This window comes from Vidua chalybeata, chromosome 17, assembly GCF_026979565.1.
Source record: "Vidua chalybeata isolate OUT-0048 chromosome 17, bVidCha1 merged haplotype, whole genome shotgun sequence".
Taxonomy (NCBI): domain Eukaryota; kingdom Metazoa; phylum Chordata; class Aves; order Passeriformes; family Viduidae; genus Vidua; species Vidua chalybeata.
The window spans coordinates 3,193,338-3,211,677 of NC_071546.1; the positions used below are offsets into that span (position 1 = coordinate 3,193,338).

At 51.9% G+C, this 18,340-nt stretch overlaps 1 protein-coding gene across 2 annotated transcripts in view; it reads right to left on the reverse strand.

Moving 5' to 3' along the window:
• Positions 1-18,340, reverse strand: part of ACSS2 (acyl-CoA synthetase short chain family member 2) — a 31,526-nt gene that overhangs the window by 2,171 nt on the left and 11,015 nt on the right. The window contains exons 3-18 of one of the 2 annotated variants that reach the window (XM_053958613.1): positions 12,392-12,483; positions 11,800-11,903; positions 11,456-11,528; positions 10,596-10,671; positions 9,584-9,698; positions 8,013-8,051; positions 6,162-6,299; positions 5,748-5,918; positions 4,205-4,338; positions 3,843-3,975; positions 3,379-3,435; positions 3,023-3,103; positions 2,399-2,507; positions 2,190-2,258; positions 892-1,068; positions 83-157 (exon numbers count right to left, since the gene is read on the reverse strand). In XM_053958613.1, coding sequence (XP_053814588.1) covers positions 83-157; positions 892-1,068; positions 2,190-2,258; positions 2,399-2,507; positions 3,023-3,103; positions 3,379-3,435; positions 3,843-3,975; positions 4,205-4,338; positions 5,748-5,918; positions 6,162-6,299; positions 8,013-8,051; positions 9,584-9,698; positions 10,596-10,671; positions 11,456-11,528; positions 11,800-11,903; positions 12,392-12,483 — 1,643 coding nt within the window. The remainder of the gene's footprint in view (positions 1-82; positions 158-891; positions 1,069-2,189; positions 2,259-2,398; positions 2,508-3,022; positions 3,104-3,378; positions 3,436-3,842; positions 3,976-4,204; positions 4,339-5,747; positions 5,919-6,161; positions 6,300-8,012; positions 8,052-9,583; positions 9,699-10,595; positions 10,672-11,455; positions 11,529-11,799; positions 11,904-12,391; positions 12,484-18,340) is intronic. The other variant, XM_053958614.1, reaches the window with a different exon arrangement.

Here is an 18,340-nt window from a genome sequence, read left to right on the forward strand (position 1 = left end):
ACAGCCCTGGACAGAGCAGGGCTGATCAATTTCCACTGGCAGGAGCTGTCCAGTCCTCCCCAGCACCACCCCTGGAACTCACCTGAGCGGGTTTTGGGCAGGCTGGGGGCATACTGGATGTAATCAGGTGTTGCTATGGGCCCGATTTTTTCTCTGACTGCAAAAAAAAAAGAGATTTTCATTGCAGGGATGAGGAGAAGCCACACATCCTTTCCATGATAGAAGAACAGAAGGTTAAGACACAGAGCCCAGCTCCTGAGACACTTGGCAGGGCAGTGCCTGGGGCTGCTACACCTGAGCCTCTACATGGTGGAAGGGGACAACAAAACCTGCAATACCAACAGGGCCAGAAGCACAGCTCCCCAAGTGAGAGTACTCATTTTTTCACTCCCTCCATCTTCCAGAGACCTCCCTAACAGCTACAACCAACACCATGACCATTTTGATAGAGCAAGGATTGATTCAAATTCACTCTTGGGTTCCTCCAGAGAAGAGGCTGCCATGGGTCTGTTTCATGTATTCAATGCTGCAGTTTGCAGGGAAACAGCTCCTTGAGAGCAAAACACCCAGAGCACCACCCTAAAGAAACCCCATGATCCTCTCAGGATGTCCCAGTCTGCCAGGGAGAGCCCTGCTGCAAACAAAAGCCTGCTGAGCAGCCCAGTCCCTCACAGGGCTGCCAGCTCCCACGAGGCAGAGATGGCATCACATGAGCAGCCAAAGGCTGGGAGAACTAATTTTAGTCTTTGTCAGACGTGCTCTGTAATCAAGAGGCACCTTGTGGCAGTTGTCCACGCTGCATTCCCCAGACCACAGGCAAGCACCCAAGCCCTTAACCCCTCCAGCACCTGTCCTCCCCCTGCCTGCTCCCCAATATTTGGCCGTTGCTACCTTGTTTTTTGAGCTCATCTGTGAGGTTCTTGGTGAACTCGTGGCCCTCTCTCAGGGTCACAAAGCAGTAGAGGCACTCGCCCTTCAGGGGGTGGGGGTGGCTGACCACGGCGGCCTCGGCCACTGCCGCGTGCTCCACCAGGGCTGACTCCACCTCGGCCGTGCTCAGCAAGTGGCCTGGAAACAAGGGGGAGACAAAGATTTACAGACCTGCAGGAAGAGGCCTGAGGCTGTAAAACGCCCTAAACTACAGATTTGAGAGCATCAGTTTGATGTGCTTGGGAAAGGACCACAGTTGGAGAGTGAACTCATTTCCACAGTGCTCTGGAAGCTGTCAGGTGTCTCTCACCTGCAGAAGCCACCTCCCTTGGCTGTTCCCCCTCCCATCTTTAGGCTTCTTTCGGGAACAGATCATGAACAGTTCACAGTGAAGCCTTTCCAAGGCACAGGCTGAGGAGGAGCTGGATTTGGCAAGAGGAGACCTGCCCACATAGTCAGCCAGAAGGTGCAGAGGAAGAGGTTGGATCTGCAGAGTCCAGGCTCCAGCCCAATGCTGTGGGGAGGGGCAATGACACTCCACGTCTTGGGGCAGGGGCACAACTCAGTCCTGCACACCTCTGCTCCTGTACCTGTGCTCTGACATTCCACCCCAGCACTGCTGTCACAGAAAGCCACAGCAAAGTGGCCAACTCCCAGAATGATCAGTTGGGGGAGAATCAGGCACTGCTGGTCAGGTGAAAGGATCTAATTTGATTCAGGGACAAATCAAGCAGCACCTCAGAGCCAGCAGGACATACCTGGAGGATACAGGCTCCAGGAAAGGAGGGAGGGAACTATTAAATAGAGTACATGGAAAATGATGGGCTGAGAAGCAGCTGAATCTCAAAGACTCAGCTGAGAGAGGTGGGAGAATCTTCAGAGCTCTGAGCAGCCTGATGCAGCTTTGAGGTGAGCCCTCCATGGAGCAGCAGGCTGGATTAGCAACCCCATGGTCCTGCCCAAACTCTGTGAATTCCCTGTGGCCCTAAATCCTTCAGCAGAGATGCCCTGGCTGGTTACAGAAGGTTCCTTCCCTCCAAGGCTTTGTCTCCAGGGAAAATGGTGCAGGAAGTCACCAAGTCACAGGCTTGTGTGTCCCTGAAATAACGTTGATCCAGAAACTGGATCCACCTTGAGGAAAAGTTGCTGAGCAGGATCACAGGTGCAAAACCATCCCCATAAAGCAGGTGCCTTTTGAAATGGATGCAGAAGTGTCACAAAGCACATTGGTCCCCACTGAAGACAAAACTCCTTCTTACCAGAAACATTCAACATGTCATCAATTCGCCCTGTGATCCAGTAATAACCATCTTTATCTCTTCTGCAACCTAAAAATAGCCAGAAATGAGTGTGAGGCAGCAGTGCCAGCCCTCAGAGCAACTGATAAGGGATTCTGAGAGCTGGACAGAGCAAGATTTGCACTGCTGTCCCCAGGCCCCTATGACCACACCAGGCTGGACCCCCTTACCATCGCCTGTCACGTAGTACCCAGGGAACTTCTTGAAGTAAACGGTTTCAAACTGCTGGTGCTTTCCGTAGAGGGTGCGCATGATCCCCGGCCAGGGCTGCTTAAACACCTGGGGGTGAGAAACACAGAGCTGGGGCAGTGAGAGCCAAAGCAATAACCCAGGTTTGCACCACAGTGAGAGACATGTCACAGATAGCCATGAGTAGCACTCAGACACTTGCTGCAAGTGCTGATCCACTGGGAAAGTCTTCACCAGGGGGAAGGAGCTTGGCTGAGCAGTTGATCCCACCCTCCTGCCTTGCCCACATGTGCATTTAGTGATCAGCTGTAAAAGCTCCCACAGAGTTATGGCCTTAGAGGGAGTTCCCACCACCCTAGTGTGTGTGGACCAGAGTTAGTGGAGGTAGAATCACAAATTATTAAGGCTGGAAGAGTCCAACCATCACCCACATTCACCACTAAACCATGTCCTCAAGTGCCACCTCCACACATTTTTTGAACACTTCCAGGGATGGTGACTCTACCCCTTCCCTGGGCCAAAAGATGTGGGTATTACACCAGGAATGTCCCAGAGCTCACAGGGAATGGACTAAGGGAGGGTGGGGAAGATCAGCCCTTCCTTACCAGGTAACCTTCTGCTTCTCCTTCCAGCTCTTCCCCTGATTCGCTCAGGATGGCAGGGACCACACCGAAAAAGGGGAATGTCTGCCATGAGGACCAGGGAGAAAGGAGAGATGGAGGTGAATCCCTGCATTAGACCCCCATTAACCAGAGGGAGTGGGAGGCAGGGCAAGGACAGCTTTGGAAAGCTATGGTACATGGGGCCCACGAGTGTGGCTGCACGGGGCCTGGGATTTGAGTGGTGGTCACCTCCCCACGTGCACCACTGTCCCCCTGCCCCCTGGCAGGCTGCAACCACCCAGCCATGGCACAGACAGGGCCCTGCTGAGGCTCCTGGGAAGGAGAACTCAAGTACTCACAGCAGAGCCTGGCTTCATGGGGGTGGCAGCAGGAAGGGGTGTCAGCATGTGGCCTCCCTGCAAAGAGAGGCAGAACCCAGTGAGTTTGGGCCGTGCCAGCCCATCCCACAGCTGTGCCATCAGCTCTGAGAACAGCACATCCCAGTCAGGGCTACTCAGGGCAGGTGTGGAGATGGGAAGGATATGGCAGTGGATGGGGAATCTGGGCACAAAGCTTTGGAGCTGGGGGAGAGAAAGAGAGGCAGGAGAGCAGTGTCCAGAGCAGACTTTGGAAGAGACCCTTTGGAGAGGAAGGTTTCTCCTTTGGAGCTTGCTTGAGTTCCAGGATAGAAAGAGAAGGGGCACATCAGAGTTTCCTGGGCAGGGCAAACAAGTAGTCCCCACAGACCCCAAACCCCACTATGGGAAACCTGCAGGGAGCTCAAGGGACAGAGAGGTGCCACGGACACCCAGCAAGGACTCACCGTCTCTGTCTGCCAGAAGGTGTCCACAATGGGACACCTCTCCTCTCCCACCACACGGTAGTACCACAGCCAGGCCTCGGGGTTGATGGGCTCACCCACGGTCCCCAGCACCTTCAGGGACTTCCTGCTGTGCCTGCAGAGAGGAGGGGGCTGGCAGGGGCTCAGCAGGCTATGGAGCTGTGAGCCTGCTGCACAGCAGAGCCTGTAGAAACCCCTGGGCTACCTAAAATGGACTTTCCAGATACAGGTCAGAGCTTTCTCAGCACTCAGGGGAAGAGAGGAGACCTGGGTCATTCTGGCATCTCCCACTCAACCCTGCTGTGCAAAGCCAACGTCTTCCTTCCACTGGGACTGGCACTCACTTTTTGACAGGCTCCTCGCCGTACTTCATCAGCAGCCGGATGGCCGTGGGTGCTGTGTAGAACTTGGTCACCTTGTACTTGTCAATGATGCTCCACATTCTGCCAACATCTGGGTAGGTGGGGACACCTTCAAACTGAGCAGGAGACAGAGCAGTGACACAGCTGTTCCTCACTGCTCCCCACCTGCAGCACCTGCCCAAGCAGGAGGAACCAAACAGCAGCTGGACCCCAGCATGTCCCTATAGGGGTATCACACAGTGAAACCAGCCCAGGTCAAGGATCCCTCCTCACTGGGCAGATGTCATGCCCCTCATCCTAGCAGATGTCCCCTGACACCCCCTTGCAGCACAGGCACTTGAGTGGCCACCACAGTGACACAGTCCCACCAGCCCAACTGACCCTGCCCACGTGGCAAAGGGCAAGAGGTCAAAACACTGTGACAGAATCACAAGCCAAAGAATCAAGAACTCCCAAAAGGCTTCCCCCAACATAACAGTGATTTTCCTGCTTGCATTTCCCTGGGGATTCTTGGGCACAGGTCTCTGGCTCCCTGATCTGTTACACTGCCAAGAGAGATACAGGCACAGGAGTTAAACAACAAGTTGTCAAATCAGCATCAGCAGGGAAAACATCACTCCCTGACTGAGTTTTTGTGTTAAGTCAGAGCAGGCCCAGCTCCATTGGTACACAAGGCTTGTACTTTTATGGGAAATAAACAGGGGAGCATTTGAAAAAATTAACCAGCCAAAAGCCAACCACAAACTACTCCCCCGAGCAGTCACTATGCCCTCCCTGGAGAGCACCACTCTTGTCTGAGTCCAGGACATCCCTCTGGCTGCCCTGGCTGTCTCGAGACCCTGGCAGGGGGCTCGGAGACCTTGGCAAGAAGTCAAAAACACCTGTGGCTTCAATTTTAGCCTGTGGGAGAGGCTGCCAACTCTGTATGAGGAATCACAAGCCAAAAGGGTTCGAGTAGTGTAATAGGGGAATTGACACAGGGTGGAAAAGTAGAATTTTGGGGTTTTTAGAATGTAATTCAGGGTACAAGATGGAGGAATCTGGGAGTGTCCTAGCCTTTTTCTCCTTTGTCTTGTCCTCCATGTCCTGCTGTGATGGTGACACTCTTCTACTGGTTTAAGGTAGAGATTCACTGTCTAACATAGGTGGTGGGCATTGGCACAAATCTGTAAACATGCAACATGTAATTTTGAGTATATAATGTGGGAGCTGCCCAAGGCTCAGGAGAGACTTCTATGGCTTCTCTACTAGACGGACCTCGGCAGGTCAGAGAGAGAATTTTATAGATAAGAAAGAATAAACAACCTTGAAAACTCGAATTCATGCATTCCAGACCTCTTTTTCAGCTGCCAGGCTAGGGGAACAAGGACTTTTACGATTTTGGGGTCATTCCAAGCAAGCAGACCCCGTCACACCCTTCCTCACAGAGTCCTGCACACCATCACAGAGCAATGCAGGGATGCAGCTCAGCATCACCATCTCCCTTTTCCTGGAGTGAAAGCAGCCACTGGCACCCAGCACTCACCAACACGCTGGTGGCCCCGTTTGCCAGGGGGCCGTAGGTGAGGTAGGAATGGCCCGTTATCCATCCGATGTCAGCCGTGCACCAGTACACATCCTCAGGTTGGTAATCAAACACATATTTAAAGGAGGTGGCAGCAAAAATCATGTACCCACCCACGGTGTGCAGCACACCCTGCGAGGAGAAGGCACAGGAATGTCAGGGTGAGCTCCCACTATCACCCTCACCCTGCCAGGCCCAGCTGAGAGCATTGCTGAGCTCCAACAGCAGCTGAGCAGGAATGAGCAGCACAGCCCCTTTCTAAGACCTCTGTGGCTTCTCTTCCTGCTGGGGCCTCTCAGCTCCCCCCTCCCCAGTTCCCCCAGCTGAGGGGTTCCTGTGGCTCAGCCTGTCCCGTGCAGGGAGCTGGGAGCACACCTTGGGTTTGCCAGTGGAGCCGCTCGTGTAGAGGATGAAGAGCTCGTCCTCGGCGTCGCACCACTCGGGCTCACACTCTGTGCTGGCACCACGCATCAGCTCATGCCACCACACGTCCATGGCTGGGTTCCAGGGGGTCTGAGGAAAGCACAAGATTAGAAACAGGCTTGTCCAAAAACAAGAGAGGGGGGATGAGGAGCACAGCCCAAACCTTGCCCCCCTCACGGGCCATCGAGGGGGATGTTCACAGCACAGCCTGCTGCAAACCATGCACCAGAGCTGCAGCTCCCACTCCCAAAGCTCCTTTTCACAGCCCACAGCCACGAGGAAAACCTTCAAACACGGTCTGGCTGCAAGAGCGTGTCTGAAGCAGTGTCCAGACCACAGGTAATGGTGATGAATCCCCGTGGGTGGCAGCAGCAGCCAGGAGAGGCTGGCAGCAGCTGCCCTGGGCTGTTCCCACAACCAGGCTCCTCCTGCCCTGTGGGGCCGCCCCGAGCTGCAGTCCCACAGCCAAGCAGCAAGCACAGCCACACGTCCCACACACCTTGTGGGGACCCTGATGGCAGCACGGCTCGAGATGAACAGCAGCATTGTGGGTTCACACTGCTTGGCCCTGCAGGCCCCCAAAAATATCTGTTCTCTGGGTTTTTAGGTAATAACTACCCAGGTAAGAAGTGACTGCATCAGTGCAGAGCCATCCAGCACTGGCTGACTGAAGATGCCAGAACTGTGATGGAGCCACCAAGTCTGTGGCTGATGGGCAGAGGTCACCCTGATGGTTGTTCTGGCTGCCCACCTCTCCAGGTGGTGGCACAGTTCAGGACAAGACAACTTCCCCTGACCTTCTCACCTTTCCTCAGAGAAGCCTGGGGGAAGCTGGGCAGGGGACATGCCCCAGCCTCAGCTCAGACCTGCACTTCTCACATCTCTCTGAGGGTAAAACCTGACCCAGACCCATTTCCTCCTCACAAAGCCAGACTCGCCACAGCTCCCTCAGCTGGGGTGCACAGAGAGCAGCCACAAGATGACTCTGCAGCCCTGAAGATGTTCATGAGACATCTGGAGGCACATGAGACATCAGGAGCACACAGATCCTGCAGATGTGGTGCAAGGGACACCAGCTGCTTGACAGTTTGGCACAACTCAGCCCACTTGGAAAGCTTTCATGGACCCTCAGGGCTTCTGGTTTTACCTGGCAAAGCAGTTTCCACAATTCTGTCCCACCAGCAAGCTCCCAGCAAGGCACCAGGTAAACAAGCCCAAGGCTATCTAGCAGTTTCCTCTCACATCCCTCCTTGAAGGATTCCTGATTTAGCACCCAGCCTCCAGTGCCCCGGGGAGGAGGTCAGACCCATGGCACTGTGTGTCTCTGCCTGCCTGCTCTGGGGGTCCAGAGGCTCCTTGGATGAGGCAGGCAGAGTCCACATGCTGGGTCTGGAGATCCAGGTTTGCTGCCTGTGGCCAGGAAGCTGCAGGTGACCCCTGCCAGCCTCCCCACAAAGGGAAGTGCATTATGAGAGCTGCTTTTGAAAGGCAGAGAGCCAAACCCTGGCCTGGATGCTGACACTGCAGCCCAGTGGCTCTGCACTCCCCGGGCAGCACACTGGCTGTGCCCAGGGCTCACGGATGTGGCCTGTTTCTGGAAGCCCTGGTGGCACTGCATTCACCCCCACGCCGTGGGCAGCTCTGCCAAGCTGGGGAGGGTCTGTCACTGACATGCAGCTGCTGGCACCACGGTTAGGAGGGCACGTGTGGCTGGGCAGCCAGAGCAGTTAAGGGAGGTGGGGAGCTGCATGGGAAGCAGAAGGGAGGTGCCAAAAAGAGGAAGGCAGTGCTGTGTGTAAATACCTTGGGATGGAGTCTCTGTGAGCTTTCAGTCTTTTTTTCCTGTTAAAAATCCACAAAGAGGGTGTGAAATCTGAGAAGGGGAGGATCCACACCGAGCTTTGCAGGCAGGGAGCTGGAAGCCCACAGGCCTGGATGCTGGAAATCACCCTGGCAGGCTGGAAAATGCTCAGATCCAGGGCCAGCCCAGGAGATGCCCTCTGAGCAGAAGCCTGCCTATTTCCATCACCTTCCCAGGGTACCAGCTGCCCCCAGGGCAGGTCCCCAAGGCTACCCCCTGCACATGGCTGGCTGGGAACAGAGGCACAGAGCCAGCACACAGCCCACAGACCATCCAATAGCCTCACACAAGCCAATGGCACAGTAAAAACGCATCCATGATGGAAAGAATCCTTAATAAAGTATGGAAACGAGTAAAGAGAGCCAAAGGGTAAGAGACACCCTTCAGCCTCTCCCCAGGACATTCTGCACAAAATCTTCACCTCACCTACAGGAACCAGCACAGAGACAGGCTGCCCTGCAATCACCCTACCAGGGAAACCTCACCCAGGAAGGCTGGTCTGCTCCACTTTTCCCATTCCTTTGCATCTACCTTGCCCTCACAAAAGAAAGGGCAGAGCAGGCCAGGGGACATGGCCAGGCTGTCAAACAAAGAGCAACACCCCAATAAAATTAACATGGATGAACGAGGGAAAATAACTCAAAGGTAGAGAATCTGCTGGACTTCTTGTTCCAGGGATGTGCACAGACCACTCCTCCTGAAAGCAGAGTCTAAAGCTCAAACACAACCCATTTCTGAGCCAGCAGCAGCCTGGGGGTAACTCAGCACAAATAATCACCCAACATAGAGGGACAGAAGACAGCATGGCCAGATTTGGAGCTGTGGGGTAGCTGAAAGTAACCTTTGGAGCAGCTAAGGGCTGGGCACAGCAGGGCTGCTCAGCAGCCTTGGGATGTCAGCAGGCAGCCAGAGCCCCACGACACCTTCTCCTCCTTCCACCCCCGTCTCACCACATGCCTCTGGGCCACATCCTTTCATCTCTAGTTGCAAAGGAAAGCCCCAGCCTGAGAGCTGTCAGAGTCCCTGTGGCAGCTGCACAGACCCTGCACTGCTCTCAGCAGAGGATTGCTGCCCTGTCACGGGGCTGCACTGAGCTCACACTCAGATGTGAGCACAAATCTCCTGGGCTTCCTCTCCTGCTGCCACTGCCACAGCTACAGTGCAGCACAGCATCGTCTTTGCACAAAAGGGGAGAGAGACAAAGGGTCAGGAAGGAAAAGCCTTGTACTAGGCAGAGGAAAATGGGTCTCTTGTCCCTAGTGGCTCTGGAAGATGTACCATGGGGTCCTGTGGGCTGGCAGCTTGTGAGGGTATTAAAAGAAGTAGCAGGGAGAGGATCTTGGTGAGGAAAATGAACCATTTTTCAGACCACTCACATGGCAACTTCAGCAAGGAGGGGTGAAAACAGGAACAGGAGTGTTCAGGGAATCACTGGAGTGGTTTTGCACTGATCAGTTTGCTGGTCTCTGGCTCATGGTAATAAAACCCCCCTCTCATCCCACCAGGAACACACCTGCACTTCCTGGCACAGCCTTTTCAGAGGAGGAGACTTGCTGCAGGTCCCGTCCACTGCTATCTCTTCCCTGCCCAGGTGCTTCACCACGATGCACTTTTTCAAAGAGGATCCCCTGTAAAAGGCAGGAGCTGTCACACTGGGCTGCTCAGGGGCTGAGCCAGTCCTTCCTGGGATTCACAGGCAGCACAGGAGGCAGGGCAGGGGCCTGGAGCTCCTTTTGTTGAGCTGGAGCATTTGCTGCCATGCAAACTCCATGGTACACCGTGAACTTCCAAGGACACCAGCCACAGGACCAGTTTAAAGAGCAGGAACAGTCTGCACAGCTTACTGGGGATTTATCAGGTGTGATTCCTGGGAGGAAGTGGGGGTCTCACAAGTCTCTATCCCAGGATACTGCTGTGGAGATTCCTTACAAATCCCAAATTTGCCTGCCTGTGACCAGGAACAAGCTCTCCTACCAGGAGATGTTAGTGGCTGCTCCAACCCCTAGGCATGACTGACTGTCTCAGAGGGAGGAAAGGCTTCCAAAGCCTGATTATACATCAAGGAAAGGTGTAGGTGTTTGCCCCCTTATGAGGAAAAAGACAGCCTACAGAACACTGACAGAATGATCTTATTTCCCTTCAACCCTGTTCAGGGTATCAGCACAGTCTCCACCAGTTAATTCCCAGCTTCAGGATGACTCCTGTCCTCCCAGGTACCTATTTTTACAGACATAAAGACTTATGTTTTCTTAAAGAGTTTGAATTTCTGTTGTGCAGATTATGTGCCCTGAATTTCCATGTTTGATCTAACACACAAACCCACGTTCAGTCTCCCACAAGCTACACAGATGCTGTGTCTGTAAGCTTGGCAAAGTCATTCCACCAGGATTATTTCCCTTTCTGTAACATCTGATGACTGTTTGTGTCAGACCTGCTGCAGAGTCTGCCCACCTATGACAACTCCTACTTGTGCAGAAGCAGATTCTGGCAGCAATGCCCTTTTCTACAAAGGAATCCAAACTTACTTGTCTATACATTTCCGGATGGCTTCGTCTGCAATCTGCTTCAAGTTGACCAGTTTGTCCCCTCGATAAAAGGCATCTGCAAAATGGTGAGGGAAACATCAGAAGGGTTTCCCAGCCAAGGCAGCCTGGGACAGCTGGAGCAACAAGCACTTTCAGGAGGGCAGAGCAGACTCATGCACTGGAGTGAGAGGAAGCAGACAAACAGCTGATGGGAAAGCTCTCCTAATGCACCCTTTTAGCCCAGAGAAACAGATGCCAGAAGACACGGTGGAATTCCTTCTCTGGGAGAGGTCCCAGTTTGACCTGGAAAATCTCTTGGGAATATGCTGTGGAAAATAATCCAATGCATCCAGAACATAGACTGCAGTTTAGTGGGTCCTTTTCATGCCATGGGAATTAATAAAAACACTATTTCTTGCACTTTTGGAAAAAACAGCTGGGAAATGCAGTGGGCTTACATGCAACTACTACCACACTCTTGATCCTTTGCTTTACAAGGCTGAGAGCTGCAGCAGAAATGTCATTACAACTGGGAAGGGTGGGAATTCTTACATTGGGCCTCCCTCATGATACATCTTGCAAACATCTGGCTGATTTTCAGGAGAAACATGGATGAGAAGTGTTTGGAAACATTCTATTAGCAGCTGGTGACATCAAGCTTTACAGGACAAACTGAGGGGCTGCTCAGAGGCTTCGCCACGTTTGGAGTGGGAAGCAGCATTCAGGAACAGCTACAGCACTGCACCTGCTTTGGGAGGCTCAGCTTAGGCACTGGCTTTCTCTCTTCCACTTCCAAGCTTTTAAAATAAAGATCTTTCAGCCAGACAACAGGAAGAGAGTTGCTCAGATGTGTGTTTTACCTGCCGTGATGAGGAGAGAGCAACCGCAGTCAAGGATCCGATCGCAAAGGGATTCTGCAGAGAAACCTGCAAACTGCCAGAGAGCACACAGCAACGTCAGCAAGGAGACACAGAAACCCAGCCCCACACCCCACAGCTGCTGTGCTGTTCACCCAAGGCAAATGATTCAGCACCAGGCACTGATGGAAAGAGCCAAAGGAGCTCACTGCACAGTTAACGCAGGGAAACGGCAGCATCTTAACTGAGCTTCCATCCATCTCAGGGTCAGTACTCATCTTTCCAGTCCCTCTCCCAAAACCAAGAGCTGCTCCCCTCAGAGCTCAGCACAAAGAGCTTGTCCCTACCACAACAGAGTGCAGAGCTCCAATCCTGGCACAGGCGAGCATGGCTACGACCAGCTCCAGGATCATTGGCAGGTAGATGGAAACCCGGTCTCCTTTTTTCACCCCTATGGAGGGAAAGTGAACATGGCATTTGTCAAAATGAACATGCTAAATGGCAAAAGAACAGGACATAGAAATAAATCAATTTTTTTAATTCCACATTTACATGCACACAATAAAGCTTCAGCTGGAGTTGGAGTTGAAGCAGCCTTGGGTTTTGCCTTTCAAGCACTATGGCTCTTGACAGATGATGACTAACGATCCATGTTCTCATCTACCTCCCTGAAGGAAGCAGGAAAGTAACCAGAGCCTACTGCTTGTTGGAAAACCCCAGAGCACAGAGTTTTGAGCACTGATTTCTTCCTTGTACAGCTGATATGATCAGCACTATCAGTTTTCACAGACAGAGCCAGGAATGAATCTGTGCATTGCAGAACAAATTGATGAGAATTACTCAACAGACTGGCAACCACACAAGCAGTGACCCCAATCTCCAAACCCTTGGCCAAATGCCTCCCCAGTATCCAGTGCTCCTGCTGCCCCAGCTGTGTACCTTGGCTGCGGAGGACATTGGCAAACTGGCAGACTTTGTGCAGCAGCTCACGGTAGGTGATCTTCGTGGAATCCCCAGGTTCATTCCCTTCCCTGGAAAAGCAAGATAATCTTTGTCACTGTGCAGCAGTACAAGGTAAGAGTGACACTGAAAACTGCTCTGGCCAACAAATATGTCCTCACCTGCCCTTCTGAGCATAGAGTAACCAAACTCCAGAAATCCAGTTCTGGGCTAAAGTTCCGTAATAGTAGGAAAATTAAGTTCAAAGTGTCCAGCGCTGTGTAGATCACTACTGAAAGCAACTGAATGTGTGAAATGGAAATACCAGCACTTTCAGAGAGGTAAGAAGAGTCCAAAGCTCAACAAAGAACCAAAGCTAAGAGTGCACAGGCTCAGGAGCACTCTGGGATTTATGGCATGGCTCCCTCTCTCCTGGGTGCTCACTGTGCCTGCAGATATCTCGGCATGAAACACGGCCCATCGTGCAGCAACACCCAGCCCCCAAATACCTGACATCTGATGGGCTGTGATGGCATGCCAAGGCCTGTCTTGTTTTCCAAGGTCATATATAAATACACCCATGTATGTTTGCTCACTGTCATGCCTTATTCTCCCTGTGCTCCTCTGTGAACCAGCTCCAGGTTCCTGCAGCCCAGACTGTGATGGGAAGGAGAGCCAAGGGACAGGAATGTCACATCCCCAGGGAAATGACTTGCTACTGAAGTAAAAACCAGCTAATTTTGATGTGACTCAACACTTCAGCCATGCAAATCAGGTGGCACTCCCAAAGTATCAGGAGATTCATAAAGAATTTGACATGACTTCACAGTGGAGAAACAGCAGTCTCCTACACCCTGGAAGGACACAGAGTGTCTCCAAAGCAGCCAGCACAGAAACTCTTGATCCATAGATGAATAGGGATATCACATCTCTCTCAGCTGCCAGCGCTTCTGGAAAAGTGTCCCCTTAGTGTGTGCAGCCAAATGAAAAGTGCCACTGGTGCTGGGGAGAGGCCAGGAAGCACCCCCATGCCATGTGCTCCCTCAGGATTGCAGCCAGGCTCTGCCTAGCTCTGAAACAGAAACTTCACCTCTTCAACATGTCAAACAGAGCACTCCAAAACTAAGTACGGAATTCTAACAAAAACCAACCGCTTCCCCCAGCAACACAAACAGCAGGAAGGCTTCTGGGATGCAGAAATGCATAAAGCAACATCCTAATTTCCCAAGTAATGCTGTAAATCATGCCATTCTGTGCCAGCACAACAGTGACCACATCACATGCTCCAATGGCAGACAAGGTCCTGGTAGAGAAACCACAAGAGCTGGGAGAGCCTCACTGATACAAGCTCTGCTCCTGCCCCATGTAGAACAGGGGTTCCAAAAGTGGTGGATACACCTGGATCATCATTTGTGGATCTGCTGCTTACACACTTGCCTTATCCCTCTTGATACGCAGCTATACTCCTGGCTTCCACAGTGCTCTGCAGCAATTGGGACCATGGATACCTGCACTGACACAGGACAGGGAATTTTCCCACCATTGGCTGCTGGAAGGGTGATTCCCTGCTTGATATTTTATGCAAGTTTGGCCGCTTCTAAGTGCAAAGGGGAGAGACACAAGAATACAAAGCTAAAGCAAAGCGTGGGAACGTGAACCAAGTGTCTAAGGCAGGCGGCTCAGCCTTGACATCCCAGCATTTTCCTCTCCTTTTCCCATCACAGCCAGAAGCATCACTTTGAGCTAAATGACATGTGAAACTATTAGTCAAGGTCCCTTACAGCAGGACTCTCAGCTAGGAAAGGGAAACCAGGAAATCAGTATCCTTTTTCATTCTGTTACTTGAGGTCAAAGATGCAAGAGCTGATTCCAGTGCTGGGCTGAGCAGCTGTAACTGATCAGGCTCACAAGAACAGCATCTGCTTCTGCTGTGTCTGGCTGCACACTGACTGCCTTCCCTCACCATCCAGGTTTTCCTTTGTGCACCTACATCAAGGCTGGTGCTGTGCAAACCTGCTTGTGTCCAGATGTACGGGATCACTGTGTGTGCAGCTTTCCCCTCAGCCACGAGCCTTGCTATGGAATAGCTCTTAAAAGACAATTACAATGCTTCCAAATGCAAGCTGGAGCATCCCAGCCCATTAATCCCTCATCTAAAGGTCACAGGGGTCTGCTGGGCACCACAGGCAGGCCCTGTGCAAACCAGCCCCCAGGTCAACAAACAGGGCAGGAAGGATGTCCCTTTGTCCGTGCTCTGGCCCAGCAAAGGATCTAATTACAGCCTTTACTAAGAGAGGAACACATTAGGAGGAAAGACTAGCACAGGCTGCCCAGGGCCCTGTGTGCTATTTGGGGGCTGAGCAGCCAAGGGGAGAGGCAGCCAGGTCAGCCAAGCTGTGGGTTCCCAGGGGAGCAGCCCTGCACACGGTGCCCATGAGGGACACAGAGCTGCCCTGCGCCACCCGGCACGAGGCACCGCTCGGACATTCCCGCCCTCCCTGCACAAGAGAGGCACATCTCAAACACGCCAGGTCCTCCTCCTTGGCAGGATTTCGGAGGGACACTCAGGCCAAGGAATGTACCCAGGCTCGTCCTGAATGCTGGAACTAAGGCCTCTTGCATAAGGCACTGCAGGAAAAGCACAGAGCAGAGTCAAAGAGAAGTTAAAACTTTTGCAAGGATTTTCAGGGGGTTTTCAAAGTCCTTTCCATCCATTTGCGTGACTGCAAAACAGCTCCCCTACCACCAGCAGGCAAACCTTAGGCTTCAGATTTTAAGAAGACCTTTTGTTCAATGGGAAACAAATCATGTCCTTGTTTCTACAGGACAAGATGCCTCCTTTCAATGCATCTCCAGCCAAGGCCTCGAGTAGTCTCCCAAGAGCAGGCAATTGTTTTACATCTCCCTGCCTCTGAAAATAGTCTGGAGTGCCCACAGCTGTACTCAGCAGGCTACAGCAGCACTCAGACTGCCAGGGCCTCTGCTCTGGCACAAAAGCCCAGTGAATGATGGATTTCAGACAGGGCATTTAAAGGAATGCCCACTTGCATGCTATTGAGTACTCTCTGCGTCAAAACCGAGCCTGTAAACTCGTGGCATCCAAGTTCTGCCAGCAGCATCTTCCCAACGGTGCCCTTCTGACATAAGCAAGAGCTGTCAGCTCCGAGCGTCTCACATGGACTCCTTTATCCAAATTCAATTGAAAAAGAAATAAAACTTCAAAAATAAACCTCACTCTTCTGAAAACAGCACTGCAGAACTCACCTCCGCTGTTCTAACCCCACCAAATCCAACACTCCCCAAATATATGTTTTATTAAGATCTATTGGTGAAAATAGTTGGCAGCAGCGCTGCTGCAATTGTTCATATGCAATCTGTGTTCTAACAGCAAGTATTCTTCTGAAAGGAAAATCTAATTCTCAGCTCCCCAAACATCCCAGATATATCATTAGATGAAATACATGGTGAAGCACAGTGAGTCTGACATTTTTTTTCAGCTTCAAATCAAGTCCTACATTTAGCAACTGTAATCCAAAATTTTACAGTATCATCTGGCTCATGGCAGGAATGCATTTGAGACTTTTAGCACTTGAGAAGCCTGTGTTTTACATATTGCATGTTGTGTGAATGCTCAGCTGGAGAAAGGCAAGTCTGGCCATATGGAATACATAAGGAAGAAATTCTTCCCTGTGAGGGTGCTGAGGCCCTGGCACAGGGTGCCAAGAGCAGCTGTGGCTGCCCCTGGATCCCTGGAAGTGTCCAAGGCCAGGCTGGACAGGGCTTGGAGCAGCCTGGGATAGTGGAAGGTGCTCCTGACCATGGCAGGGAGTAGAACTAGGTGATCTCTAAGGTCTCTTCCAACCCAACCCAGTCTGATTCTAAGATCTCCACTGAACCACCGGCTGACTCAGTAAATGCAAATTCTTCAACTAAACACACAGATGCACAACTGGAGGCCCTCTGAGGCAGGTCTTCTCCTAGAAATGGTGATTTGTTGAAGAAGTCAGGTTTCCTGCAAAGAGGAGAGTTTTGTATCTGCCTGCAGCCAATCTTTGCCAGACACCCCTGGCATCAGGGACCACCACCACTGCAGTGTGCAGGATGGCAGTGCCCAGCCCCTGCTCAAAACAGAGCCCTGTCAACATATCAAGGGCAGCCTCGCTCTGCAGAGCTCCTACCCTCCTGCTCCCTTCTGCCAACAGTTAAAACAAGGAGCTCCCCACTTCACAGCAGACGCTGTGACACACACAAAGCCTCATGGCACTGACCCTGCCAGTGTCTGAGCAGGGAACAACTGCATGGAGAAGTCACATGGACAGGGGAGGAAGAATACACCAGGTGGGAAAGATGAACACTTGTCACCTCTATGGCACTGCCACACTTGCAGGGGGCTCACAGACTGCCTGCTCAGCTGGGAGTTTGACCTTAGAGGTGCAGAGCCACAGAGCTGTTTCACCTGATGCCCTGGTAGTAAATCAAAGTTAAGCTTCCCTGTTAGAGCCACCACGCAGGTGAGCAAGTGATTCACTGCTGTACATACGCAGTGTAGTAGGGAAGGTGGTTTGTAAGAGCAGGCAAGCATTGCTGCAGAGCCCCATTAGCTCAAGCACTGACCCTGTGGAGCAGTCAGGGATGCAGAGCAGCAGCGTGGGAGAGGGACGCTGTTCCCAGATACTCTCCTGGATATTTGCACCAAAGCAAGTTAAGAAATTACTGTGCTCTGCCAAGCACCACAGCTGACTGCAGGACTTTCCAAAGCATGGTCTGCTTCACCCACCCATCACCTAACCAAGTGAGCTGAGCCCATCTCAGCTGTAGGGTGACAAACACACAGGAGGCACAGGAACTCAACGGCCATGGGGACACACACTTGCCAGAGCAAACAGACCCAAACCAACCAAGCAAAGCTGACCTGCAAATGAATCACCAACACTGTTTGGTTCTTCTCTTTCACCACATTTCTAAAGAAAGGTTATTTGCATTACTTGTTTGAGTAACAGATGACTACGACTCCCTAGGCAAAGCTGTCCTGGCATTGGCACAGAGCAGCAGGAAGCACAGGTTGCATCAGTGGCAATTACAGTTTTCAAAGGAATTGAAGATGATAATTGTGGTTTACAAGGGCTACAACACCAAGAAGAAGGTGATGTACAGGAGAAAAGGAGGAAATGAAGCCAAGCAAGTGAAGTGTTAGAAGTTGTCAAGATCTGCCAGACCATCTGCAGATCTGTACAGTCAGAAATAGAGAATCACAGACCAAACCAAGCTAAGGACAAAGCCAAAGCCTCTCTGATCCCTGGAAATGCTCCCAGTGAGGACCAAAGGGGCTGCAGATAATTTAAGTTTCTCCTCTAAGCTCCTGTGAACACATCACTCACTCCCCCTTTTTGAAAACAATGGCTTTAAATGGAAAGAGAATAGGTTTAGATTGGATGTTAGGAAGAAATTCTTCCATATGAGGGTGCTGAGGCCCTGGCATCAGATGATGCCATGTCACAGGAACAATTTGCATAGTGGGGAACCACAGAGAGACTCAGTGATCTCAAAGGTCTTTTCCAATGTAGTTAATTGTGTGATTCTGTGACTCCAGTAGAGCAGAGATGGGGAATGCAGGAATGTCCACCCTAGAACATCTCTGTTGCCATCTAAACTAAAACATGCTCAGAGCCCAAAATCCCTTCTAAACATGGAACCAAATGCAGCAGTAGAGATCTCCAGCTCCTGCTTCACCAGCAGCCTGTCCACAGAGCAGGGTACAAGGTAAAGGAAGGAATTTTCCTGCTGTGGTGACAGCTCTTCACGTGCAAGGTCACCAGAGGTGGCCAGGAGGGCTCTTGGGCTCCCTGATCCGTTCCACATCCAGAATTAGAGCAGCCAAAATGCCAGGCAGAGCTAGGCCAGCCAGGCTCCAGCCATGTGGGGAATGTGCTCACGTGTGAGCTGCATGGG